A 27,841-nucleotide genomic window follows, 5' to 3' on the forward strand; every position below is an offset into this window, starting at 1 on the left:
GTTTTAATTTTACCATATGTTCATTTAACTAAGAACTAGTTTCTACTCGTTGGTTTATTCACTTCAACCTTAAAATACCATCACTAAATACACTGTTATCACGCACAATTGCTTGAGAGAGCGAGGAGCAAGTCTGGCAACTCAGTGTTTCTCAACTTTGATATTTCGAGCATAATAGAGATGGCTGTAAACAAGGTTGGGGAGTTGCATTACTGATCAAAGAGAAGGTAGCAACTGGACTCAGGATGTACTGGAATACTCATCCAATGAAGCAATAGGAGTAGAGCTCAGACATAAGACAGATGCTTTCACTATGTGGGGTTTCTCCTGTAAACCTCCCAATAGCTAGAAGGAAATAGAGGAACAGATGTACTGTATAGACAGATTACAGAAAGATGTAAAAACAATAGGATTGTCATAGTAGGAAATGAACTTGGCCAAGTTTTCATAGTTTCAGTGGGAGAGCATTTTGGGAGCAGTGGTCATAACTCCTTAAGTTTTTAAATAATTATGAGTAAAGATAAGTCTGCACCTTGAGTGGTGGGGGGAGTGCTAAATGGGGGAAAATACACATTACAGCATCATTAGGCAGGAGTTGGAGGGAGTAGATTGGGAGCTGCTGTTACTGCATATGTGAGACATTTGCAAGTTGTTTAAAGATCAAAATTCAGGACTGGCATCTTCCTGTGACGATGAAAGGTTCAAGAAATTTGGTGAGGGATGTTGTAAATTTAGTCAAGAAGAAAAAGTTTAGGAAGCTGAAATGAGACAGGACTCTTAAAGAATGTACAGAAAACAAAAAAAAAACTAAAACGGGGAATTACAAGAGCCAAAAGGAGCTGTGAAATATCCTTGGCATGAAGGATTACGTGAAATCCCATGGCATTTTACACATTCATTCAAAACGAAAGAGAAGCCAGAGGATGGTTTGCACTTCCACCTCTACTTCCTATGAAGGATAAAGAAATTTGGCATGTCCCCTTAGAACCTCACCAATTTTTTTTTCCACTGTAGGAAGCATCCTATCCAAATGTTTCACGGCTTAGTATGGCAACTGCTCTGCCCGTGACTGTAAGAAACTGCAGAGTTGTGCACACAGCTTAGCAGATCACAAAAACCGCTGCTGTTCTACAGGCTCCGCCTACACTTCTGACTACCTCGGTAAGAACAAGCAGCATAATCAAAGTTCCCACCGATCCCAAACGTTCTCTCTTCTCCCCTTCTCATCGGGCAGAAGAAACAAAAGCCAGAAAACACATAACATCAGGCTCCAGAAGTGCTTTTATCCTGCTGTTGTAAGACTATTGAATGGTTCCCTAGTATGGCAAGATGAACTCCTGACCTCACAATCTACCTTGTGACCTTACACCTTAGTGTCTTACCTGCACTGCCTTTTTGCTGTTCTTCAACAATTCATTCTGCACCATATTCTTGTTTTGCCTTGTAATGAATTAATCTGTATGGATGGTACGCAAGATGTGTTTCTCGCTGTACATAATAATGAATCAGATTACCATTTTATGTGCAATACATGTAGGCTTTTTTATGATGTTGAACAATTATCACAGATAGAAGCTATTAAAAGAGCATCCTTTACTGTTGAGAAGTATCTGGTACAATAATATATTGTCATACCACATGGTACAGTCAATTAAATGGTCCCTTACACATGTACACTACAAAAATGGGACAGGGATGATCTTGATGAGGATAGCATAGTTGCACAGCTGGTAGTGAGCTGCTTCCTCAGCTCCAGTAAACCCCAGTTCAATCCTATCCCCCAATGTGTGGAGCTTGTACATTCCCCGAGACCACTTGGGTCTGTTCCCAGAGCTCCCATTTCCTATCACGTCACAAAAAAATTGCAGAGATTATTAGGTTAGTTAGCCAATATAAATTGCTCTAACCTGTAGCCGAGTGGTAGCATTTAGTCATAGGATCAGAGATACAGAACAGAAACAGGTCCTTTGGCCCACTGAATTCTTTACCAACCACTAGGCAGTATCTTCATATAAAATGGGTACCTGATGGTTTGTAATGAGCTCAGTGGGCCAAAGGGCCTGTTTGGGTTCTGTATCTCTATGGCTAAGTTGATGTAATCAATAGCTTCTTTGCTATTTAACATCTTTTGAATTTTGGCATGCTTAAAAAAGGTTGATATTGTTTATTGCCAGCTGTCCTTGAGAAGGCAGCCACATGCCTTCTATGTGAACTGTTACATCAATGTGGAGAGCGGACACATACATTATGTTGATCATTTTATTCTGTGCCAGATGTGGAGATAAACATTCCTTGCTGAATCTTCTATTCTAGTTACATTGCTTCATAACACATGATTTTTCAGGAGGTTGCATGCATGTTTTAAAATAGTTGAGACCATCAACTTGATATGTTACTGTGTTTAGCTGATTAGAATCACATTTTCTTTTAGTCATTTCTAAATTTGAATAGACTTTTTTTCCAATTTAGAGGTATGTTTCCTTATAAAATGGACAATTCTGATTGGCATTCTTGTGTTATTCTGTTACTATGAAAAATGTGCATCGCTGTATTTCAGTGGTACATGCTTGCCTCTTCCTGTTTCCCTCCATCTTAACTTTGTCATGCATCCCTTTTCCATCTTGGTCTCTTTCCTCGCAGGACAGATCCAAAGAGAAGTGACTGCTTCGTGGGTGTTTTCTCACCCATGAGCTGCTTTGCTGTGACTTAAGTTGAACCAGCAAAATATGATCATTATTTTGAACTTCTCACCCATTCCTGGGTTGAGTGTGGCCACAAGGACTTTTCCTGAGTTTGACAAACCCTAACCAATTTCCCCATGGGTGACAGACTTATCCTCCAATATCTTCAATTTCCTGGCAAGCTCTAATCAACAAGGAGAGAAACTAGTTCTAACAAACTCCTCATCCTGCCACTTGGAGTATAATCTTTGTTTTGTCAAACACAAAACTTCATGGTTAGCCCCCCACCAATGACTGGCAGCTGTTAATTTGCTTTTGTTCAAGCAGGACAGTACACAAGAGGACACCCTCACTATGACAAACATTGAATGTATTTGGACTGTGCAACACAGCCATTGTATAGGACAACTAGGAAACTGCAGACTTATGCACGTACATTTGTGAGGTTAAGCAAGTTTCTTGATTATCTGTTCACTGAAGCACTACAACGACTGAGCTATGCAATTAACAGCTACAGAACAAAGGTCCTTTGCCAGTCTGCTCCCTGCCCTTGTAGGCCATGTTCTGGTCCACGAGTTCCTGGAAAATGTGAAGCAATTTAATTTCTCATAGCTGTTTCAACTAAGGCAGATACTGATGATAAGATTCACCATTTCCTTCAATTCTTGGCCAACTGAAGAAGCAATTTTCCAATCAAGAATCCATACCTGGCATAAAAGTATGATCTAAGGCAGTGAAATCGGCTCTCTTGTACACTTCCGATTCATTGGCATCTCAAAGCACTGTTGGGATACCATCGATGGTCTCCATCAAATCCCCTACAGGAATAAGTAAATCCCCAGAAGTGTCCTCACCCCACCATTCAGGCCCTAATTATGCTCACATGGTTGATGGAGGACTCCTGAAATGCACACTATTCCAAATTCCATTATGACAAGATGATCAGGACATGGGAAAAGATTCAAAGATGTTCACAAAGCTTCCTTGGGGGGGGGGGGGGGGGGGGGCGGGGATACAAGTTCCCCAAGGCAATGCTTGGCTCTTGAATGCCCAGGAGAATGAGTGTTGCATTCTTTTGTCAAGAGCATATGCAAGCCCAGTGCCAATGATAGGGGTAAAGCACCACAAACTACTCACCCACTTCTTCACTAAGCACAAATGCTTAACCTGTGACATGCAATTTGGTGTCACGGCTACCTCAGCTCCCATTTTATAATTATACATCAGTTTCTTTGGGTGCTTTTAAAACAGCCCACTATCTAAAACAAGCTGTCAGGTTTTATATTGTGGTTGCCCGCAAATCATTAGATTTAATTAATTCATTCCCTCAATTTACTTAAGGAAAATCTGAATTCAAGGTCACACATTCAGTAAGAACAGCAAATATTTATTGCTCTTAGAACTAACCAGGGCAGCAATTGCAACCTGTAAGATGAGTCCAGAATTTAATGAGTGCATTTTTAAATAATTGTTGATGACTATAGCTCATGACATAACTGAACAAGGAGGATGAAGCAGAAGTATAAATGTAACTATCTTACCAGTGGAACTGGGTTTTCATGTGTTTAAATATGATGAGCATCTTGAAGCAAACTTTAAATATAAATAAAGTTCCAGCCCTTGTTTAGCCTTTACAACTATGGCTGAAACTTGAAATGAGCATGCACTTTTTCCTTACCCCAGTGGAGACTCTTAGGCCTTGACAGCCTTGCTTTTTTAAGAGAAAAAATGAGTGCTACCTTAGAAAAGCAAAATCAGTTGTATATCTTCTTTCATTATGTATGTGTGTTTGAGTGCACGTGTCCTGATGAAAGAAATTCCAACCAAGATAACCGAATAGTAACTGCTAACAGTATTTCATGAGGGACCTTGTACCCTATTTGCCACTGTGATGATTGTAAAAAAATACATGTTATTGTTTAACAATCAGTATTGCATTCTGCACTATAAAAGGATGCTAAGTGTTAGGGTGTCAAAGTTTATAACTTAATGGAAGTTATAATTTTGCACATAAATACGACTGAAAAATTGCGTAAGATGCTTTAGAGTACTACAACTTTACTATTCATTTCCATGATGTGCCATTCAAATACTAACCACTTCTTTTCCCCTTTTCCACAGCTTATTTTCAGGTATTGGCCCCAGAGTTACATACATCAGTCTTGGAGGTTTTATTTTTTTAGGAACATATGATAAAATCCACAAAGTGCTTCTATAATATCAGGAATGTGGCTGTAATATAATTGAACTATTATAAAGATATAATAAATTGATTTTTTATTAGACACTTCATTTTGTTAGACATTTCTATATTTTACATTTGTAATATGTATATTTTTAGCAAATTGTATAAATAAATATTTGTGCAGAAAAGTAACACTTCCTTGATTTGCCTTCATTAAGCAGCTTAGCAGTGTCTGTTCTGGCAATATATAAAAGGAAATACTGATGGACAGCCATTTTACTTGGTGTCTGAGGCAGTTTTATTATGGAAATATATAGGCAAGGATATGATGTTATCAGACTTTAAATTGTAAAGCTGCATGCTACTTAAAATTGAACATCTGTTTCCAAATTTTTTTCATTTTTAATTAAAACTTCCTAGCTTCTAAGTAACAAACTGTTGTAAATTTGGACTGCTGCAGCAGTGTTTAGTTAAATCCTAAATACTATTTTAATCAATACAGTCCCCCAATTTTTCATGTCGAACAGGGGTTCCCAACCATTTCTTAATGCCATGGACTAACGTAACTAAGCAAGAGGTCCGTAAACCCCAGTCAGGAACCCCTGCTGAGCACTAATTGAACCAGACAAGTAGTTTATAAGATGCATTTTCAATGTATCCAGTGTCCTATTGGTTGATGGTAAATGCCAATACAAATTCTATTATGTTTGAATCCTGTGATCAGATAGTTTTGGGTGATTTTCTGTAATATCTGAAATATGGTTCAATAGGGCACTTTGTAACAACCACTGAAGTGTTAGCTTTATAAAAAAACTGTTTGAAAATGTCAATGATAAATCCTTATCAAATTTGTGCAATTCGCAGGAATTTTGTAGACAAATACATCTCACCTTTATAACAAAGATAAGTGGATTTATCCTATCAATGTTACTTTCATTATAACCTCTTGTAATAAGGCACCAGAAGGTATTACAAACTTTTACAACAGCAACCAAATAGGAGAAATTTTCAAAAATTCTAAAAAAAAATCATGTTATTCATGCACTAAATACGTTTAAAATATCTTTTGTAAAAGATACATATGAAACTCTTATATACAAACATATTAAACAAAACATTCCTTTATACATTTTTCCATGCATTTACATGCTTCAGAAGCAAGTAAACTGCTGAGCTACTAATTCTTCTCAAGGAAGCTTAAAAAAATATATATACACAATTAAAGAATGCTCGAATAGGCCTTTCCCCCTATACAAGCTGCATCCTGCCACATCTCTTCATCTTGGAGAGGTAAGCTAAAGAAGGTGAGGTAGTAACAAAAAGCTGACGTAATATTTCAGTGCACAATTGTAAGTTTGCATTCATCTGCAATTCTGCTTTTCAGGCAAAGTATCAAGAATGTGGTAACTGTCCATTAAATAGCAAAGTCTGTTTAATGCCAATTTCAGTGTCACTGTGCAATAAAGTCAGAGGTTTCTCACACAACAGTGCTGAATTGTCCAAGGCCTCCAGAGATGGAAGATGTACAGGATTGTGAAGTTCTTGAGTTAACTGCACAGATTGAGAAGGCATATCTGAAAAATAGACAAGTTTAAAGTTTTAGACCTGATAAAACTGATTAAGTATTGTATTATCAAGATAAATTTAAATCTTGTGGAGACACCAATCAATTTTGCATTTTATTCACAGAAAGCTAATTCTTTTTAGTTACTACAAATAAACTTTCAAGGGGGAATTATAACTGCTTGTTACACTTAAATGAAAACCAAATATTACCTTTTGCTAGGATTTGAGGCTGTGCTGTCATCCTATCGTGATTACTAGGATAAATAGGCTTTTCCCTCTCTTTCATACTACTCAAAGTCCCATTGCATGGATAATGATTTAAAAGTCCTGCACTGATTCTATTCTGTGCTTTTGCATCTTCTTCAGGACAGCAATCCACACTTCTATAAGAGCTCGAGGTTTCCAATTCCTTTGGGTAGGTGTTAGCATTGTCAAACTGTTCAATGCAGACTAAGGGTTGAATAGCAAACAAATCTATTAGTACAAAGATTCAATCAAATACAACAATACAATATTATAGATAAATTTTAAACTGCTGTATAACTTGATTAGGCTGTCAAAAATATAGTTATAATGGTTCAATTTTGAGAAAAGTCATAACCAGAACCACGTAATTGGTTGTCACAACAGTTAATACAATATGCATTAGATAGGACTCATCATCAATACAAATCTGCTTTATATGAAATAAGTACACTTCCTCTGAGAATTTTATAATGGCACAGAACTATTGCTACATTTATAAAATGAACAGCATTGCAAATATATTTTTGAATTTTTACTTTTGATCATAGTCTGCAAATAAGTAATGGAACAAATTATATTTCAGGAGAACGGTGAGAACTTCTAAACTTAGTGCCTTAAACCAAAAAAATTGCATTATTTAATTGAAATATTCAGATTTATTTCCATGTCCATACTTTACTATCTCCTGTAATCCTCCTTCAGTTCACACAAAATACTCTGCAGATGCTGGGGTCAAAGCAACACGCACAACACGCTGGAGGAACTCATCAGTTTCCACAAATGCTGCCCGACCTGCTGAATCCCCCTTCAGTTCTATTGTAGGTAAGATCAGACTGTAAAATCAACTAAATACTCCACTGCAGACTGAGCAGAGACCAATTCCACAGGAGTCCAATTTCATCCTGCTGTAAGCAGCAAACTGTATATTGTTTTGAAAAGCTCTGATATTAAATAAAACACAAATTATATTTATCAGCCAATGCAACCCAGAATAATTATCACAAATGCATGATTAAATCTGTGATTACACTGGAATAACAAATATTCTGCACCCAGATACAAGTCAGATACACACATAGCACTAGGAAATAATAGTTAAGTAGATTCTGCCTGAATCAGACCTTATAATGTTTATTTAAAATATTCCATTCACTTAGCCAGTTTAAATTCGCCAGAAGTTAAATTATCCCAGTGTTCTGGAGCTAGGGAGGGCAGTGTTTTTTTGTTGTTATGCACAGCTAACCTACCCTTAAGCTGCATCATGGTTCATGGATGAAGAACATTTTTTTCTGCAAAACTTGCATACTTTAATACTTAAACCAAATTTTAATTTCATTCGCTCTGGAACTGATTGATTTTTCACAAACCAATTCTAAATTTGCTCAGTTCTGTCCTTAACCAAATATTTAACTAAGTTATAGAGAAGTGTTAATTAAATACCTTCTGTGTGCTTTGAAGCTGTAGGTAAATGCCACGTACCTATTTTTTCTGAGCCCAGTCTTCCTTCTGTCACATTTTTACATCCATCTTTTATATTACATCCAACACAATATTTTGTTTTCCTATTGTGAATATTATGACTGTCTGTATCTGCACAGCTTCCAGCATCAGACCGACATACACCTGCAATAATAGCATGTTAGTATTCTTGAATCACATTTTCCCAATTTGTAAAATTGATGCTCAGTTAACAATTCAGATTTATACCCATACCTCAAAAATACCACTTTCATTAAAAATGGTGGTATTATTAATAATGAGCTTGATAACATCAAAATGTGGAAAAGAGAAAAATCAATGCATCAGCAGCTTTCGATGACAGGATGTATATTTATGATGAATAGAAGTAGGAGATCACACATACCACATACTCTTAACTCAAATCACCCCAGTAATTAAACTGATGAATCTATGGATGTTGAACCAAACCTTTACTGCCTTGAAATAAACATAACACTCTGTAGATGCTGGAAGTCCAGAGTAACGCAAACAAACTTGGAGAAACTCTGCAGATCAGGCAGCATCAGTGGAGAGAAATAAGCAGTCAACATTTCAGGCCAAGAGCCTTCATCACATCAACATCTTGTGAGCTTTACTGCCTCGTAATGCCTAAAATGCACTGGGATATAAAGATCTTTGCTAAGCAATGCACAATTGTATTTTCTGTTCTCCTTAAAATAAATTTGCCACCATAGATGTATATATTTTGGCAACCAATTCAAAGGGATTAGTATCTTGCCAGTGAGTATTTCTGAGGTAAAGAAGTGAATTTTGTTACATTTATTCACCTATCTTTTCTCCATTTTAACAAATAGTAATTGAATTCTGATAATCCATTAACTGACCATTTTGAAATCCCAATGTTCTGGTATCTAGCCCACCAGGTATTGTTTGCCACACTTTCTTTTCAACACCAGGGTCCCAGTTCCTACTCTCCCATTAAACTGAACTGGTTCACTGGGATACTTATCATAATAGTGAAACATCTTTGAAGTGAACTATAAAAAACATTGGGGCATTAATAGAAAATGTTAGTCGAGCAGCGAAAGAGCTGAGTATGCTGGATGATCAGAGTTCTACTACATGGGATTCAGTGAGCACATCCTAGTAGTCATATTGTAAACACCTTAGTTTACTTTTACAAGGCAGGGAACTTACAAAAGCTATACAGTGTTTATAGGAATAAACCAAATTAAATGGGGAAATCAAATGTAGAACAGTTTATCACAAATAATTCATTTTGCAATATTTTTGTGCAATTGACTTCATGTACTATTTCACAATGAAAATAAAACACAGACCATGTGCTGGAGGAATTTAGCAGTTCATACAGCATCTATGGAGAGAAATAAACAGTTGTGATGAAGGATCTTGGCCCAAAACATCGACTGTTTATTCATTTCCATGGATGCTGCCCTACCTGCTGAGTTCCTCCGGCATTTTGTGTGTGTTACTCTGGATTTCCAGCATCTGCAGAATATTGTATTAAAATGTTGTATTGCTAAAGATTAAAATGGATTTTTAAAAAAATCATACCACTGGTCTCTGTATGTCCATTAGGAATAGTTGCTGCTAGTTGCAAATTGCTACTCCCATCTACCCTGACAGAAGTATCCTGACGTTCAGAAAGTGTCCCTTGTGAGGAGAGGTAACTGGGTACATCTGGTGGTACGATGGTTTCATCTGCAATAGGAATAAATACATGCTAAAACAGACATGTCAGTGATGAGGTTATATTTTAATTTTTAAGGTCAATTGAATATTATTCCAAACCTATTGTAATTTAATCTCTACAAAAATCATTACATGTCAAAATATGACCAAAAGTAAATTAACATTATATCAACATCTTATGGAAGATTAATGATCCAGAGTGTACATTTAAAATAAAAATGCCAGTGATGCTCTTCAAGTCAGGCAGTATATGTAGAGAAAGAAGCAGAGTTAGTATTTCAGGTTGAAGACCTTTCTTTGGAATTGTGAAGGAGAATAAACAAGTAAATGTTTATTAACAAGTAAATAAGCCAGTAATTTCTTTCCTGCACTGTTTAGTGGCAGGAGGTTTTTGATTTTCATTTCTATGTCAAAATACCAATTTTTGAATCTTAAGTCAGCTTAAAACAGCCTGGAATCAAAGATACTATTGAAAAGGACCCATGATTGACTCCAACTACATATGCTAAAGCTCGAGATGACGAATTTATAGAAAAGTTAATAAAATGTAGAGAAGAACGGAATTATGAACTAAACTGTCCAAAGAGAACAAGAATTGCAAAACATTGGAATTCTGATGAAAGGTTACTGACTTAACTGTTTGGTAGAGCAGTTCAAATTGTTACCGCAAGACACAGAAATATGTCCTGCTTTTGAATATTAGGTATAATTTTGGTGACCTTATCATGGAAAGGATGTAAATCTAAACCACTAAACAGTTTTTCAAAATTGAGAAAACAGTTTAACCAAAAAACTGTTCATAATAATGAATGATTCAGAAACAATAAAATGTTTCAGCAGGTCATCAGTTAAAATTCTTTCTCAACCATATGCGTTAAAATACTTATGAGATGTCTACTACCTCTTCCAAATTTAGAGACTAGCTAAATTGGTACTGCCATAATTCAGTGCAATTCAATCAAAACTTATTTCAGCTGCAACACAATATACCTAGATTTTAAATTCCAAGTTACGGGATGCTACAGAATTTTTAATGTCAACACTGTAATTAACTACTCTTGGTAGCAAAGATACAGATCATTGAAGGTGCCAGTAAAAGCTGGAAAGTCAACCACTTGTATGTGTGGGGGACAGATAGATGCAATAAATCAAAATGGATATCCAGATAGGAACAAGTGCATTTGTCTGACATTATACATCAATACAATGCTTACCAATAATTGTTAACCAATAATGGGCAAACTCTCAAACCTACGTAAAATTCACTGGATATGGAGAGCTGCAGCATTTACCAGGATCATGAAATTGGCAATAGAAGTTCACGTATAAAATATAGGTTATACTTTAGCATAATTTGTTGTATATCAATGCTTCTGGATCAGTAACATTTATCTCAGTTGTCCCACCTGTATTTGTTACACTGTATTCTTCACTCTTCTTCCTGGTCTGGTAGATGATGCACACCCATACTAGTGAGGTTATTACAATACTGCAGACTACTGCAATGACGACAATGCCCACAGTCATTGTTCCATCCTGTTTGTTTTGTCCCACAACACAAGCCGATGATGGTAAAATGCTGAGCTGACTGTGAGCTCGTTCAGTGCCAAGTGGATTAGACATCTCACATGTATATTTTCCCCCATCATCTGACACCACATTTCGTATGATTAGCAGCTGGTTTCCAGGTGTGAAGTGATGCCTCTTTGTAACCACAAGGGGCTCATCCCCTTTTAACCAGGTTATTCGTGGAGATGGGCTTCCAGATGCCATGCATTGCAGAGCAATAGTTTCACCAATGACCACTGTTTGATCTTCAAGGGGATAAATCAATGAAGGAGTTTCTAAAAAAAAGTACAAATCTGTAGGTCAAGTTGAAATTCACCCTCCTACCTTAATTCTAAACAGAAAAGCCTATAAATAATATGGGTGCTATTTCTCAAATTATGCTAAAGCTTCCACCCAAGGAATTCAAATGTCCTCAATTGCAATATGCAACATTTTTAATGCCAGGCGGAAAGGAAAGCTTCAAAGACTATTTTAAAAGTTGAAGGGTCAGGAAAGACCCCCATGCAATTTTTTACTAGATCAAAACAAGACAAAAAAAAATGTAAATGGTATAGTTTACAAACAATTCTTGGTATGGTGCTAACTTTGCAATCTTACATTTTTCATTCTTTAAGATTAGCAAACAGTTAATCTGAGTTAACAGAAAACTATTATTGACTAGTTTTTGATAACAGTACTATGCCCAATTGGTACAAATTTTTCTAAAGCGTATAAATTTAATCGCAAATACTATAACTGAAGCGACAAACAATCTGTAGTCATCCATTGGTGGCATCCGTTAGTCTCGCGAGACTATGGATCTGCGCCTGGAAAGTCTGTAGTAGGAACTCAGTAAATCAAGTAGCATCTGTGGAAGGAAAAGACCTGACGTAGGGTCTGACCCAAAACATCAATTCCTTTATTCCCACAAATGCTGCATGACCCACTGAATTCCTCAGAGTACTTGTTGCTCTGAATTCCAGTATCTGCAATTTTATGTCTCTGTTACTTCCTGTACCTAATAAAGTGGCCACTGAGCGTATGTAGTCTTCTGCACACCACTGTTGTAACATGTCCCTATTTGAGTTGTCAGCTTGAATCAGAACGGCCATTCTCCTTTGATCTCTCTCATTAACAAGGTGTTTTTGGTCACAGGACTGCCACTCACTGGACACTTTTTTTCTTTTTGCACCATTCCCTGTTAACTCTAGAGACTTGTGCATGAAAATGAAAATCCCAGCAGTCAGCAATTTTGAGATACTGAAACCACCCCGTCTGGCACCAACAATCATTCCATGGTCAAAGTCACTTAGATCATATTTCTTTCCTATTCTGCTATTTGGTCTGAACAACTGAACCTCTTGACCATGTCTGCATGCTTATATGCATTAAGTTGCTGGCACACAATTGGCTGGTTAAATATTTGCGTTAACGAGCAGATATAGCCAGTAATGTGGCCACTGAAGGTATATTCAAGAGTAAGAGAAAATATTCAGTTTGCTGGAGCACTACAGTGCAGAGGATACTTTATTGAATAAATAGTTGACCTAATTAAACATAGCTAAACTGGTTTTGTCTCTGAAAGCAGAGTGCACTTTGAAAAGTGATCTTAAAAGTTAGGCTGCTTTGTGACTCCAGTAATATTGCAACAATAAACTCAAGCCACTAATGGATAAATCTAATATTCATTGCAAATATCCTCCCAGAATTCCCTAATCAAGGCTAGGTATTTCCCCTGTAATCCCAGATTTGGAGCCACCAGGACTAGTGTGAAAAAGGAAAACTCAAGCAAACATTGTAGGGATAAAATGTTAAGGACAGCTTTGAAGTGGTTAAGATCAGAGATGCAAAAATCATATTGAATAAAATAAAAAGTGGTAAGGCACAACAAGATGCATTCTCATAACAGAAGGGAAGTTCAGGAGAGTATGACAAGATTATCAAATTGCCAAGGCCCCTGAGAATGAATTCTGGGCACTGTAGCAAAAACAAGAGTACAATGCTTACCATTATCATTGTCATAATGCAGTAAATGGGCATTGTCAATAATTGAAACAAAAAATTGGTTTCTAGAAATGAAGACGGCATCTGCTCCACCTTAAGCAACTTTGCCATGGCCCTTGCCCAAAGATTTAGTATTACAGCAAGAAATTGAATGCACTGAATGTGTCTATTAAACAGGCCAGGAGACTAGCCCATTCAAGTATATGAAATTTAAACAGCATGTTAGACCTTAATTAGTACAAACAAACACTACAATGAAACTAACTTTTACAAGTACAGGTTCCCCCCGCTATCCAAAAGTAAAGCGTTCCTATGAAGCCTTTCATAAGCCGAAATGGCGTAAAGCGAAGAAGCAGTTACCATTAATCTATATGGAAAACATTTTTGAGCGTTCCCAGACCCAAAAAATAACCTACCAAATCATACCAAATAATATAAAACGTAAAATAGCACTAACATGTAGAAAAAGCAGGAATGATATGATAAATACACAACCTATACAAAGTAGAAACAATGTATGTACACTGTAGTTTCACTTATCAGAATCGGGAAGATTTAGCCAAAACTGATTTGTGGGAAAAAAAAATCAGCATGTACACACATACACGCATGCGCACACACCTGCCCGCACAAGGCTTCAAGGTCATGGTAGTCTTTCTCAGGGTAAACACAAGTCTAAAGCGGATGCCTTTTCTCGTAAAAGCGAAAATCCTCTTCGGATTTCTTTCAGTTAGCGAAAACAGGTACTAATGTAGGTCTTTCGTAAAAGCGAAGTGGCGTAAAGCGAACTTTCGTAAAGCGGGGGACACCTGTACTATGTCTTAGTCTCAGCTTTTAATTATAGTCCTCAATATTGACATTAAGTTACAATTGCAGTATGGATTTCAAAGCAGTCCAATACACTGTAAGACATCAGAGCAGAACTGGGGCATTTGACCCATCAAATCTGCTCCATCATGTCTTATTTTCCCTTTCAAACCGATTTCCTACCTTCTCCTCGTAATCTTTAACACCGTTACTAGTCAAAAACCTATAAACCTCTTTAAATACATCTAATGGCTTGGCCTCTACAGCCATCCATGGCAATGAATTCTACATATTGATCACTCTCTGGTATTCCTCATCTCGTGTGTTGTAAAGGCAAATCCTTGTACTGAGCCTGTGCCCACCTCTCCATGTCCACTGCATTTACATCTACTCCCCCCACCGCCATTCTTCAAAACTCCAGCAAGTATGGGCCAGGTCCACCAAACACTCCTCATATGTTAACACTTTCATTTCCGGGATCATGCCTGTGAACCTCAACAAACAGTTTAACTTGACCGTTAACAAAAGAATACCATCTACAATGTTCCCTAAATGGGATACAACATACTAGTTCACCTTTGCTTCTGTAGTTCGTTTTTTGATTACTGGAGAGAAACACAAAATAATTAAAACAGACAAGTTTAAATGAGATAGATAAAAACAAAATTCACCTACCTAGTACTGTGAGGGAAGCATTTGCTGAAATAGCACCTGCAATATTTTGAGCTGTACAGCTGTAAACTCCCATATCTTCAGTTTTTACATCCACAATAAAGAAAACATCATCCTCAGGCATCACATGCATCCGCCTTTCACGAGCCGCTGGAAAATCTGTTCCTCCATCCTTCTGCCAAGCAATCTGTGGAGCAGGGTGGCCAGCGGCTGCACATTCAAGTCGAGCATTGGCTCCCGCTCTAATTGTTATATCTCTTGGAGTTTTAATAAATGACGGCAATACTGCAAATGAAATATTTTACCATAAAGCTGAAAGTTTTTTTTTTGAAGTGCAATTTCGTGTTTTTTTTAAACTGTATGAATTAAATGAGTTGAAGATGAATGGTCCTTTCAAATCTACATTGGTTCCAGTTACTTATTTTAAATCTAAAAGGGAGATACATGTATGTAGAGGTACAAGAGTTCATTTTAACATATGGGTAAACGAATCTTACACACACCAGCAAAGCCTGTTTTATTGGAAATGCTACTAAGTATTTGAACAGCCAATTCTCCAGTGACTTGTCAGATGTTTGCCCACCATACAAATCTACTAGGTGATATAAGAATAAGTAACCTAGATTTGTATGTTGGACAAAAATGGCACTGATATACCAAAAAAAAATTAATAGCAAGATGCACACGTAAAGGAACAGTAGTTCAATCAAGCCACCAATGCCACTTTAAACTATAATTCCTTACAGGTCACTGAGACAATATGTAAAAATATCACAGTACAGCATTTCAACCTGTTTCCACTGCAGTACCAAATATCTGCAAAACATTTTTGTATGGGAAAGTATTTAATTGGGAAGGGGAAAATACTATGCTATTTGACAGGAACTTGGGAGCACAAATTGCGAACAGATGTACTCAGGGAACTGCACGACAGAAATGTAAATTTATTTTGGGAGCACTGAGATAAATTTGGTTCAAGATAAGTTTGTCCCACTGAGGCAGGGTAAGGAAAAGCAATGTAGTTAAGAGAAAGAAAGAAGCTTGTGTAAGGTTTAGGAAGTAAGATATGAATCTAGAGAGTTACAAAGTAGCCAAGAAGGAGCTTAAGGATGGACTTAGGATCACTAAAATTGGGCATGAGAAAACCCCAGTGAGGGGGTTTAAGGAAAACCCCAAGACATTCTACACAAATGTGAAGAGCAAGCAGATAACTAGAGTGAGAGTAGGACCAATCAAGGATAGAAGGGGAAATGTGCCTCAAGTCAGAGGAGGCGGGGAAGTACTTAATGAACATTTGCTTCAGTATTCACCCCAGTGAGAGGGACCTTGATGATTGTGAGGACAGTGCAAATCAGGCTGATATGCTAGAACATGTTGCTGTTAATAAAGGGAATGTGCTGGAACTTTTAAAAAAACATTGGCATAGTTAAGTTTCCAGAGCTGGACATGATATACAAGAAGTGAGGGAAGAGACTGCTGCGCCTTTGGCGATAATCTTTCCCTCCTTACTGGCCGTAGTACCAGATAATTGGAAGTTGGCAGATTAGGTATATCTTTGGATATTATAGACAAGTGAATCTTACTTCAGTGGTGGTCAAATTATTGGAGAAGATTCTTAAAGACAGCAGAAGTGTCGTCTGATTAGAGATAGTCCACACGGATTTGTGAAGAGCAGGTAATACCTCATGAGCCTGATCAAATTATTTGAAGATGTAACAAAACACACTGATGAAGGTAGAGCAGCAGATGTGGTGTATGTGGATTTTTGTAAGGCCCACGATAAGGTTCCCCCATGGTAAGCTCATTCAGAAAGTCAAGAGGTATGGGACCACAGAGAATCTGTTCTGAGACCCCCAGTCTATTACTTTTATAAAAGAATTTGATGAGGAAATGAAAAGATGAATTAGCAAATTTACAGATGACATAAAGGTTGATAGTGTCGAGGATAGTGCAGAAGGTTGTCAAGGGTTACAATGAGAGGCATATGGTACAAAGCTGGGCTGAGAAGTGGCAGATGGAGTTTAATCCAGAAAAGTGTGTTGTGATTCCCTTTGGAAGGTCAATTTTGATGGCAGAATACAGGGTTAATGCCATGATTCTTAGCAATGTGGAGGAACGGAGGGATCTTGAGGTCCACATCAATAGATGCTCAGTTATTACCCATATTGATAGCAACACACACAAAATGATGGAGGAACTCAGCAGGCCAGACAGCATCTATGGAAAAGAGTAGGGTCGATGTTTCGGGCCAAGACCCTTCATCTATAGCTTTACAAAGGGCACAGGGGGATTCTGTCTGGATTGGAGAGCATGTCTTATGGGGACAGGTTGAGTGAGCTAGGGCTTATCACTTTGGAGCAAAGGGTGACTCGATAGTGGTAAGATTATAGAAGGCATAAATTGAGTGAACAGCCAGAGACTTTATTCCAAGGCAAAGTGGCAAATACGAGGAGCCGAGGAGCCATACTTATAAGGTGATTGGAGGAAAGTATGGCGGGGGGGGGGGGGGAGGTGGAATTCAGAGGCAAGTTTATTTTTACACAGAGTGCTGGATGTGTGGAACACACTGTCAGGCCCATTACTTTTTAAAATCAGGTGGCCATCTACCTCAAATGTTAACTCTCATCACAGATGAGATGTGCTTTCAAAGCAGATGCTATATGTCATGCAGGACATTTTCTATTTCCATTTCAGATTTCTAACAGCTTCAGGTTTTTTTTTTAAATATATGTTGGTATTGTCTAAGATTCAGTACAGCCTGTTAGAAACTCAGATAAACTTCCTCAAGATTTGTGTATATAACCATCTTGTACTTTTTTTTTGCAAAAGCTATTGTATACAACAACACTATGTATCCTGCTTGTACCCACCATTGACTGTAAGCTTGGCTCGAGTAGAGTAGGTTGAGCCAAAATTGTTAGTTATCATACACTGATATCTTCCTTCATCTGAAAATTTCACATTTCTTAAATGAAGAATGGTGGTATATTCCATTACTTCACCATCCTTTGCTCGAACATGTGCAAAGTTTTCAATCTCAGCATTATGTAGAATCTCATGATCCTTTTTCCATGCAAATATCATTGGCAAGTTACTACTGCTTGCTGCTGAACAAGTAAAATGAATGTCTCTGCCCAGCATAGCCATGGTTGTCTCAGGCTGAACAATGATTTGAGGTTTTGGAAAGTCATCTGAAAATTGAACAAGAAATATATTTAAGGAATAGTTATAGACTGTCAAACACTACATTTCATTAAAGATAGGAAGGTAGAGATTAGAGGTTAGAAGCTAGATACTAGTTAAACAAAAAAAAAATTAAGCATACAGACTCCTGTTTTAATCTGCTTTCAGATGTGTTTTAATACCCACAAATCACTGAGGAAACTTTTTAAAAGCCGGTTAAGTGACGCTACACTGATTTAAAATTGAACAAAATACTCACTATTTACAAGTATTATAATTATTAGAGGAAATAATAAAGGGCCTAATCAAATGGCATTCAACTAACTGAAAGCATAATATTTTAAGAGGATGGATAAAATCAACATTGCACCTGAAATAAAAACCGGCTCTCTTCAGAAATCCTTCAGCTATTTTATGTTTCCCTTGCAAGTCAATATTTTAGTGAACATTTTAAGTTATGAGCCTGACTTTCATCAAGGCAGAGAAGTATATTTGTATCAGGCTTGGGTTTCTGCCTGGTATCTCACTGAGCCAGTCTGTCATATTACATATTCCGTGAGGTGTTAATTATTGGTGACATGTCTTCTACCAAGAAAGATTCTCACACTAGGTCTCACCAACCAGCATCACATACTGCTCTTAAATCCGATCTACAACATGAAAACACTTGTGTATTAGGTCATTCTTGGAAAACTTGTGAGAATTAATTTCAAATAAATTAGATTCATGCAGTATAATTTACTATATAATTAGTTTTAATAGTTTTATACTTCTACAAGCTGAGTGATTGAATCTAAAGGAATCAGCCAGCCACAATTCATACAGCTCATTATCACCTTCTAATAGGAGTCCAATGTGTAATTGATATCCCATCCAAAAATATGCTCAATAACTATTTTTGTATAATTAAGTAGAATCACTTACCACAAACAAAACTTTCTGAAGGCACAATGAAAATACTTTTTCCCTTCAGTGATTCTGGATGAGCACATGTGCCAACTACATTAGACTGGAAGTCTCTTGCTATAAGCCACTGCGGCAGCCATTTTAGTTGACAATCACACAAAAAACTATCACTATTCATATACCTACAGAAACAAATATTTATTTTTCTAAATTAGTCTTTTGTTCTTATAGTGGAACTTCAAAAAGAATAAAACAATAATGACTATATCATTCTGAATTGTATTTGCCTGGAATTCAGTATCATTTCCAAATATTCACATGAAACAAAAGTTGAAAGTCCAACAAACATTGAAGGGATTAGTTAGGGATGGCTATATATGAATGAGCTAGCTGAATGGACAAACAGGATGATGAAAGTTAATGCAAAGAAGCTTGGGGTAATACATTTTGGCAGAAGAAACAATATAGGCTGAATAGCAGTTTAAAGTGTTTAACCATATAACCATATAACAATTACAGCACGGAAACAGGCCATCTCGGCCCTTCTAGTCCGTGCCGAACTCTTACTCTAACCTAGTCCCACCGACCTACACTCAGCCCATAACCCTCCATTCCTTTCCTGTCCATATAGCTGTCCAGTTTAACTTTAAACGACAACATCGAACCTGCCTCAACCACTTCTGCTGGAAGCTCGTTCCACACAGCCACCACTCTCTGAGTAAAGAAGTTCCCCCTCATGTTACCCCTAAACTTTTGCCCTTTAACTCTCAACTCATGTCCTCTTGTTTGAATCTCCCCCACTCTCAATGGAAAAAGCCTATCCACGTCAACTCTATTTATCCCTCTCATAATCTTAAATACTTCTATCAAGTCCCCCCTCAACCCTCTACGTTCCAAAGAATACAGACCCAACTTGTTCAACCTTTATCTATAATTTAGGTGATGAAACCCAGGTAACATTCTAGTAAACCTTCTTTGTACTCTATCTATTTTGTTGACATCTTTCCTATAATTTCGTGACCAGAACTGTACACAATACTCCAAATTTGGCCTCACCAATGCCCTGTACAATTTCAATATTACATCCCAACTCCTATACTCAATGCTCTGATTTATAAAAGCCAGCATACCAAAAGCTTTCTTCACCACCCTATCCACATGAGATTTCACCTTCAGGGAACTGTGCACCATTATTCCTAGATCCCTCTGTTCTGCTGCATTCTTCAATGCCCTACCATTTACCATGTATGTCCTATTTTGATTAGTCCTACCAAAGTGTAGCACCATACATTTATCAGCATTAAACTCCATCTGCCATCTTTCAGCCCACTCTTCTAACTAGCCTTAATCTCTCTGCAAGCTTTGAAAATCTACTTCATTATGCGCAACTCCACCTATCTTAGTATCATCTGCATACTTACTCATCCAATTTACTACCCCATCATTCAGATCATTAATGTATATGACAAATAACACTGGACCCAGTACAGATCCCTCAGGCTCACCACTAGTCACCGGCCTCCAATCTGACAAACAATTTTCCACCACCACTTTCTGGCGTCTCCCATCCAGCCACTGCTGAATCCATTTTACTACTTCAATATTAATACCTAATGACTGAACCTTCCAAACCAACCTTCCGTGTGGGATCTTGTCAAAAGCCTTACAGAAGTCCATATAGGCAACATCCACCACTTTACCCTCGTCAACATTCCTAGTAACCTCTTCAAAAAATTCAATAAGATTTGTCAAAGGTGACCTTCCACACACAAATCCATGTTGACTGTTCCTAATCAGACCCTGTCTATCCAGATAATTATATATACCATCTCTAAGAATACTTTCCATCAATTTACCCACCACTGACGTCAAACTCATAGGCCAATAATTGCTAGGTTTACTCTTAGAACTCTTTTTAGACAATGGAACAACATGAGCAATACGCCAATCCTCTGGCACTATCCCCGTTTCTAATGACATTTGAAATATTTCTGTCAGAGCCCCTGCTATTTCCAAACTAACTTCCCTCAATATCCTAGGGAATATCCTGTCAGGACCCGGAAACTTATCCACTTTTATATTCCTTAAAAGCTCCAGTACTACTACTTCTTTAATCATCAAAGTTTCCATAACTTCCCTACCCGTTTCCCTTATCTTACACAATTCAATATCCTTCTCCTTAGTGAATACCAAAGAAAAGAAATTGTTAAGAATCTCCCCCATCTCTTTTGGCTCCACACATAGCTCTCCACTCTGATTCTCTAAGGGACCAATTTTATCCCTCACTATCCTTTTGCTATTTATATAAACGGTAGAAACCCTTGGGATTTATTTTCACCTTACTTGCCAACAACCTCATATCTTCTTTTAGCTTTTCTAATTTCTTTCTTAAGATTCTTTTTACATTCTTTATATTCCTCGAGCACCTCATTTACTCCATGCTGTCTATATTTATTGTAGATCTCTTTTTTTCTGAACCATGTTTGCAGTATCCCTTGAAAACCATGGCTCTCTCAAACTTTTAACCTTTCCTTTCAACCTAACAGGAACATAAAGATTCTGTACTCTCAAAATTTCACCTTCAAATGACCTCCATTTCTCTATTACATCCTTCCCATAAAACAAATTGTCCCAATCCACTCCTTCTAAATCCTTTCGCATCTCCTCAAAGTTAGCCTTTCTCCAATCAAAAATCTCAACTCTGGATCCAGATCTATCCTTCTCCATAATTATATTGAAACTAATAGCACTGTGATCACTGGACCCGAAGTGCTCCCCAACACAAACCTCCGTCACCTGACCTATCTCATTTCCTAACAGGAGATCCAACACTGCCCCTTCACTCGTTGGTACCTCTATGTATTGCTGCAAAAAACTATCTTGCACACATTTTACAAACTCCAAACCATCTAGCCCTTTTACAGTATGGGCTTCCCAGTCTATGTGTGGAAAATTAAAATCTCCCACAATCACAACCTTGTGCCTACTACTAATATTTGCTATCTCCTTACAAATTTGCTCCTCCAATTCTCACTCCCCATTTGGTGGTCTATAATACATCCCCGTAAGAGTTACTGCACGTTTCCCATTCCTTAATTCCACCCAAATAGCCTCCCTAGATGAGCCCTCTAATCTATCCTGCCAGAACACTGCTGTAATATTTTTTCTGACAAGCAATGCAACCCCTCCCCCTCTTGTCCCTCCGATTCTATCACACCCAAAGCAATTAAATCCAGGAATATTTAGTTGCCAATCACACCCCTCCTGTAACCATGTTTCACTAATAGCTACCACATCATACTTCCAGGTATCAATCCATGCTTTAAGCTCATCCACCTTTCTTACAATACTCCTAGCATTAAAATAAAGGCATCTAAGAAATTTTCCACTTCTTACTCTCTGTTTATCACTAACTGTGCAAACAATTTTACTATTTTCTTTTTCTTCCTTCTTCCCTACATCTGTTCCTACACTCTGGCTCCCCTCCCCCCTCGTATCTAGTTTAAATCCACCAGAGCCTCTCTAGCAAACCTACCTGCAAGAATATTTGTCCCCCTCCAGTTCAGATGTAGACCGTGCCGCTGGAACAGGTCCCACCTTCCCTGGAATACTGCCCAATTATCTATAAATCTGAAGCCCTCCCTCCTGCACCATGCCTTCAGCCACGTGTTGATCTGCGCTTCCTTACTATTTCTAAACCCTCCTGCACGTGGCACTGGTAGCAATCCTGAGATTGCTATCCTGGAGGTCCTGTCCTTTAACTTGGCTTAGTTTAGTATAATAGAGGAATGTGATGCACATGTACATTTTTTTTGCATAGTAGAAGAGCATGTTAAGAAATGATCCAGAAGGCAGAGGTTTATGTTGAATCATACAAAATTATGAATGGTTGATATACAGTATGAAAGATTTGAAGGCCATGGAGAAGGTACAAACAAGACTTACTCAAATGGTTCTAGGTATAAAGGATTTTGTCAATAAAATTTGTGATTTTTCTTGAAGCAAAGAATTTGAATGGGGATTCATTAGAACTGACTGGTCTCTACATGGTGAAAAGTGGGAAACTGTTACTAGCAATGGATGGTTCAAAGACCATGGGGAACAGATTTAAAATTTTAAACACAGGACACAACAGGAATGCAGGAAATTGAATTAATCATGTGCAATAATTCTGAAAATCAGAATAAATCCATCCTTCAAAAGAAAGCAGATAAGCATTCTACAGGAAATAACAGTCAGGTCTATGAGGAAAGAGGAGGGGAAATGAGACTTATGGATTCCTCACAGAGACTCATTGGCTGAATTTTCTGTCTGTGTCTAAACAATTTCTGTGATTCAAGAAGGCCTGGATTGGGGAGCATGCCCTATGGGAATAGGTTGAGTGAAGTTGGCCTTTTCTCCTTGGAGCAACGGAGGCTGATAGCCAGAGGCTTTTTCCCAGGGCTGAAATGGCTATCACAAGAGGGCACCATTTTAAGGTGCTTGGAAGTAGGTACAAAGGAGATGTCAGGGGCAAGTTTTTTTTTTCCTCGCAGAGGGTGGTGAATGCGTGGAATGGGCTGCCGGCGACGTTGGTAGAGGCGTATACGATAGGGTCTTTTAAGAGACTCCTGGATAGGTACATGGAGCTTAGAAATATAGAGGGCTACGGGTAACCCTAGATAATTTCTAAAATAAATACGTTCGGCATAGCATCGTGAGTCGAAGGGCCTGTATTGTGCTGTAGGTTTTCTATGTTACTATGTCTATGGACAGAAAACTCTAATCTTAAAATCCACGTCACCTCATGCAAGATAATGTATTTTAAGTAAGACAGAAAACTTGAACAAAAACAAAGGAGAGAGAAAAAAAAATTAGAAAACTGATGTAATTTACACCCAGTTCAAAGATGGTCTCCAAAGCCTTCACCTTCAGTTAGCATCGTACTGACTGTTTACTTACAATTCTTTTAGATTCTTCATTCTGGAAAATGCTTCTCCCTGAATAGATCTGATCATATTATTCCCCAAGTTTCTATGAAAAGAAAATTTAGTTATATTTTATAGTACATATTTTCAAAGCCCGTTCAATAAATTTCACTTTGACCCACCCCATCCACCCTGCACGTGTACAAAATGATAGAAATGATTTGTTCATAAAATAATATTTGTAAATTAACACATATTTGGATCAAAGATTAAAAAATCATCCCCTTCCAGAAGCTACCCCAAAAGGTACACAGTTCAGAACATCTATAAAGTGAAAAAACGAAGTTAAATTTGAACTGAACAGATATTTCACAATTTACATTGCTATTTTTTGTTTCAAAGGGGGTAAAAAAAAAAACACTAATGATGGATTCACACAAGAAAGTTATTTCATCTTATTAAGGCATGGAAACAAAAATAATCTTTAGTAAAATCAAGATCATAATTTCATACAACACTGTTTTCTTAGCATTACAAAACAACTAAAACAGGAAGCATTTTATGCAAGAAAGGAAGACAAAATATACAATTCAAAATTGGTCTACATCAAGTTCATGTGCTGGAATTTCTCACTTATTTTACTTAACTACAACTGTGTTAAATCAACACCAACGTTCTGAGTAGTCAAGTTAAATAAATGCTGTCTCACTGTAATCATAAGCAACCAAGATGTCATTCTCAGTTACGAGTTGAAGCGATTGGATAAAATGGGTTTGTTCTCATGGGAATGAAGGAGGATAAGGGGTGACCTTAGAGGTTTATTTATCCAATCTATGCTCACATAATGTAATTGTCTTTCTTCAGGTGGAGGAGTCTAAAACTAAAGGTCATGGGTTTAAAGGAGAAATTTAAAGGAGATCTTTGGGGCAATTTCTCCAAACAGTGTAGTTGTTATATAGAATGAGCTGCAAGAGGCAGATAAAATTACAATATTTAAAAGGAATTTGGACGGGTATCTGGATAGGAAAGGATATTGATCTATTGAGGGCAAACAGAATCAACTTCAACAATTCAGGTCAGCATAGGCAATTTGGGCTCAAGGGATTGTTTCTGTGCTGTACAAGACTATGACAAATACTTTCCAAGTGCCATAATTAATTTTCAAAATTTAAATATTGCATGTTCTTGTAGAAATTTCACCATATATGACATGAACTGTATTTGCAAAAAAAGCTCAGAAAAAGCAGTACCATATTAATTTTATTAAAAAGTAATGTTAAGAGCAGATGCAGAAAGATTCCAATTTTGTGTCATACTATTTCTGTTAAAGCTACAGGGCATAAAAATGGCAGAGAATATCTAGCACAATGAACAAACCCCCAAGTCAACAAAACAAATCTTGATTGCAGAATATAAACAGCAATCATTCTTCAGAGTACATTTTAATTGATTACAATCAATGATAATTAATATCACCATTTCCCATTAGAGGATATTTCACTGAGAACACCAATTACACTTTACAAATTTTGTAGCATATACATTCTGTCAAGTATGCAAACACAAGGAGATCTGCAGATGCTGGAAATTCAAGCAACACACACAAAATGCTGGTGGAACGCAGCAGGCCAGACAGCATCCATACGAAGAAGCACAGTCGACTGACACACTGTCAGGCCCATAACTTTTTAAATCAGGTGGTCATCTACCTCAAATGTTAACTCTTATCACAGATGAGATGTGCTTTCAAAGCAGATGCTATATGGCATGCAGGACATTTTCTATTTCCATTTCAGATTTCTGACAGATTCAGGTTTTTTTAAATATATATGTTGGTATTGTCTAAGATTCAGTACAGCCTGTTAGACACTCAGATAAACTTTCAAGATTTGTGTATATACCTCTTGGAAGTCAATGAAGATCAGCAGTAAATCTATTTCAGAATTACTTCTCATTCAAAAGTATTGGAATTGGATTAGAAAAACAATGATATTGAGGTGTGTATTTATTTAATGAAAAGTTATTCAGAGACTGAGTTTATACTTTAATGCCTTAAGGGCAAAACCAAAATAGGGCCAAAGTTTAACCAGACTATAACGAGAAAGCAGCAGATGGCCTCTGAAAATGCAACTTCTTCTCAGTTTACAAAGAGCTATTAAATTGCTAGCAGTCTCCTAAAGCAGCCAATCTTGGCAGACTGCTAATTCAATGTACTCTTGGATACTCACAGGTGTTCAAGGGCCTCCAGTCCTACAAATGCCTTCTTGGCTACAGATTTGATCTTGTTTCCAAACAGTGTTCTGCAATTTTTAAAATGGAAAAAGAATACAAACAATAAAACAAACAAAATCAGGTAATAAAACCACAAGAAGAGCAAGTTCCATTAAAAATATACTTCTTTGAGCAAAAATAACTTAACAATTCACAAATTGCAAAAAGGTCAAGGTAAACAGGTTCACATTAAATTAGGTTCCAACTGCTTAAAAATCAGCTTTCTAAAATAAAAAACTGTCCAATCATCAGCAACATAATGAGTCAGAATGGCTGCACAGACAGCTGCAGCCTCCAGCATTACACTGGATAGAAAGCTTATATGGTTCCAAAGCCCTCCAGCCAAATTCACTGACTTTTACATTACTTCCTGTACTTGCATGCCTTTCCCAAAGACTCAAGAAACAATAAACTCACAATCTAACTACATCCTGCAAACTAGCAAAACAAAGCAGGACTTTGTCCTGCAACTATTTTAAACTATATAATTGTGTTGGTATGCTGTAATCACAAGCATTAATTTGCGCTTCTATGAAAGGTGCTCTCTCTTTTGGAAGTAATGGCCCCCTGACTGGAACAGGTATTTTTTTTTTTGTTTGTGTCAATGATTGGCTGTTAGAAGTATGAATATGGTAGAAGTACCAGAATTTTGATCTCTTCTGTCGCAGTGCAGGAGTGAAATCTTTAAAGAAAATCTTAAAGCACATTCATACAAGGGCCATATTTAATATTTTTGTACATACATGTAAATAAGCTTGGTTGCATTACAAATAATGCCTAGAAAAACCAGTGCATCCTAAAGGACATGCTGCACCTGCTCTAGCTCTCGACTTAAATCTACTTTCATCCAAGGCTTCAGGACTAGGAGTTAAAAATATGCCATCTGATAACCCACTTAGAGCTGGACTTGGGAGGTAAGTGTCTACAGATGTGCTATAAATGGGTGGGGTGGGGGTAGGGATCTGGAGCAGGAGACCACACTGGGACTAGTATTTTTCAAATGGGTAGGAAGTTGTTGGCCCAGGATGAAACATTATGATTTACTAGGTAAGTGTCCTAGTCTGACATTTTACTGGTAATGATTATGTTATCCTGGGAACTCTCAATGATGGTTCAAGTTCCCCTGTGAAGCTTAAAAAGTACTGCGAGAGAATGACATCAAGTACACCCAGCAGTTGGTATCAGCTGTCCCACACCAGTAAAATTTTCCAAGCTGACACAAGACAATATGTAAATAGTTACAATTACATTTCAGCCCAAAGAAAAATAAATCTATTTTCTCAGTTGCCTATTAGTTCAATTTCTAAGCACAAACTTGAGCAAAATTGAGACAGTGGAGTATGTCCCAGCTGCCAGTGTCGGGAAGGGTACAGTCATACACTTTGGTAGAAGAAATAAAAGCATACACTATTTTCTAAATACAGAGAAAATACAAAAATCTGAGGTGCAAAGACACTTGAGAGTCCTTGTGCAGGATTCCCTAAAGGCCAACTTGCAGACTGAGTCTGTGGTGAGGAAGGCAAATGCAACGTTAGCATTCTTTTTAAGAGGACTGGAATATAAAGGCAAGGATGTAATGTTGAGGCTTTATAAAGCACTGGTGAGGGTTCACTTGGAGCGCTGTGAGCAGCTTTGGGCCCCTTATCTTAGAAATGATGTGCTGACACTGGAGAGGTTTCAAAGGAGGTTCA

General features: G+C 37.4%; 2 protein-coding genes across 4 annotated transcripts in view; one reads left to right on the forward strand and one right to left on the reverse strand.

The window, feature by feature from the left end:
* The window catches only part of slc25a26 (solute carrier family 25 member 26), a 241,053-nt gene extending 236,006 nt beyond the window's left edge, over positions 1-5,047 (forward strand). For all 3 annotated transcript variants that reach the window (XM_072280527.1, XM_072280530.1, XM_072280528.1), the window contains one exon: positions 4,803-5,047. In XM_072280527.1, the coding sequence (XP_072136628.1) occupies positions 4,803-4,899 (97 nt within the window). In that variant the 3' untranslated portion in view covers positions 4,900-5,047. The remainder of the gene's footprint in view (positions 1-4,802) is intronic.
* lrig1 (leucine-rich repeats and immunoglobulin-like domains 1) overlaps positions 4,944-27,841 on the reverse strand; it is an 88,081-nt gene continuing 65,183 nt past the window's right edge. Inside the window, exons 10-19 of the mRNA XM_072280526.1 lie at positions 26,108-26,179; positions 23,914-23,985; positions 18,991-19,154; positions 17,754-18,074; positions 14,887-15,168; positions 11,259-11,696; positions 9,715-9,861; positions 8,158-8,301; positions 6,643-6,882; positions 4,944-6,440 (exon numbers count right to left, since the gene is read on the reverse strand). Coding sequence (XP_072136627.1) covers positions 6,259-6,440; positions 6,643-6,882; positions 8,158-8,301; positions 9,715-9,861; positions 11,259-11,696; positions 14,887-15,168; positions 17,754-18,074; positions 18,991-19,154; positions 23,914-23,985; positions 26,108-26,179 — 2,062 coding nt within the window. The 3' untranslated portion in view covers positions 4,944-6,258. The remainder of the gene's footprint in view (positions 6,441-6,642; positions 6,883-8,157; positions 8,302-9,714; positions 9,862-11,258; positions 11,697-14,886; positions 15,169-17,753; positions 18,075-18,990; positions 19,155-23,913; positions 23,986-26,107; positions 26,180-27,841) is intronic.

Source organism: Mobula birostris, chromosome 16 (genome assembly GCF_030028105.1).
Source record: "Mobula birostris isolate sMobBir1 chromosome 16, sMobBir1.hap1, whole genome shotgun sequence".
NCBI classification, from domain to species: Eukaryota; Metazoa; Chordata; class Chondrichthyes; order Myliobatiformes; family Myliobatidae; genus Mobula; species Mobula birostris.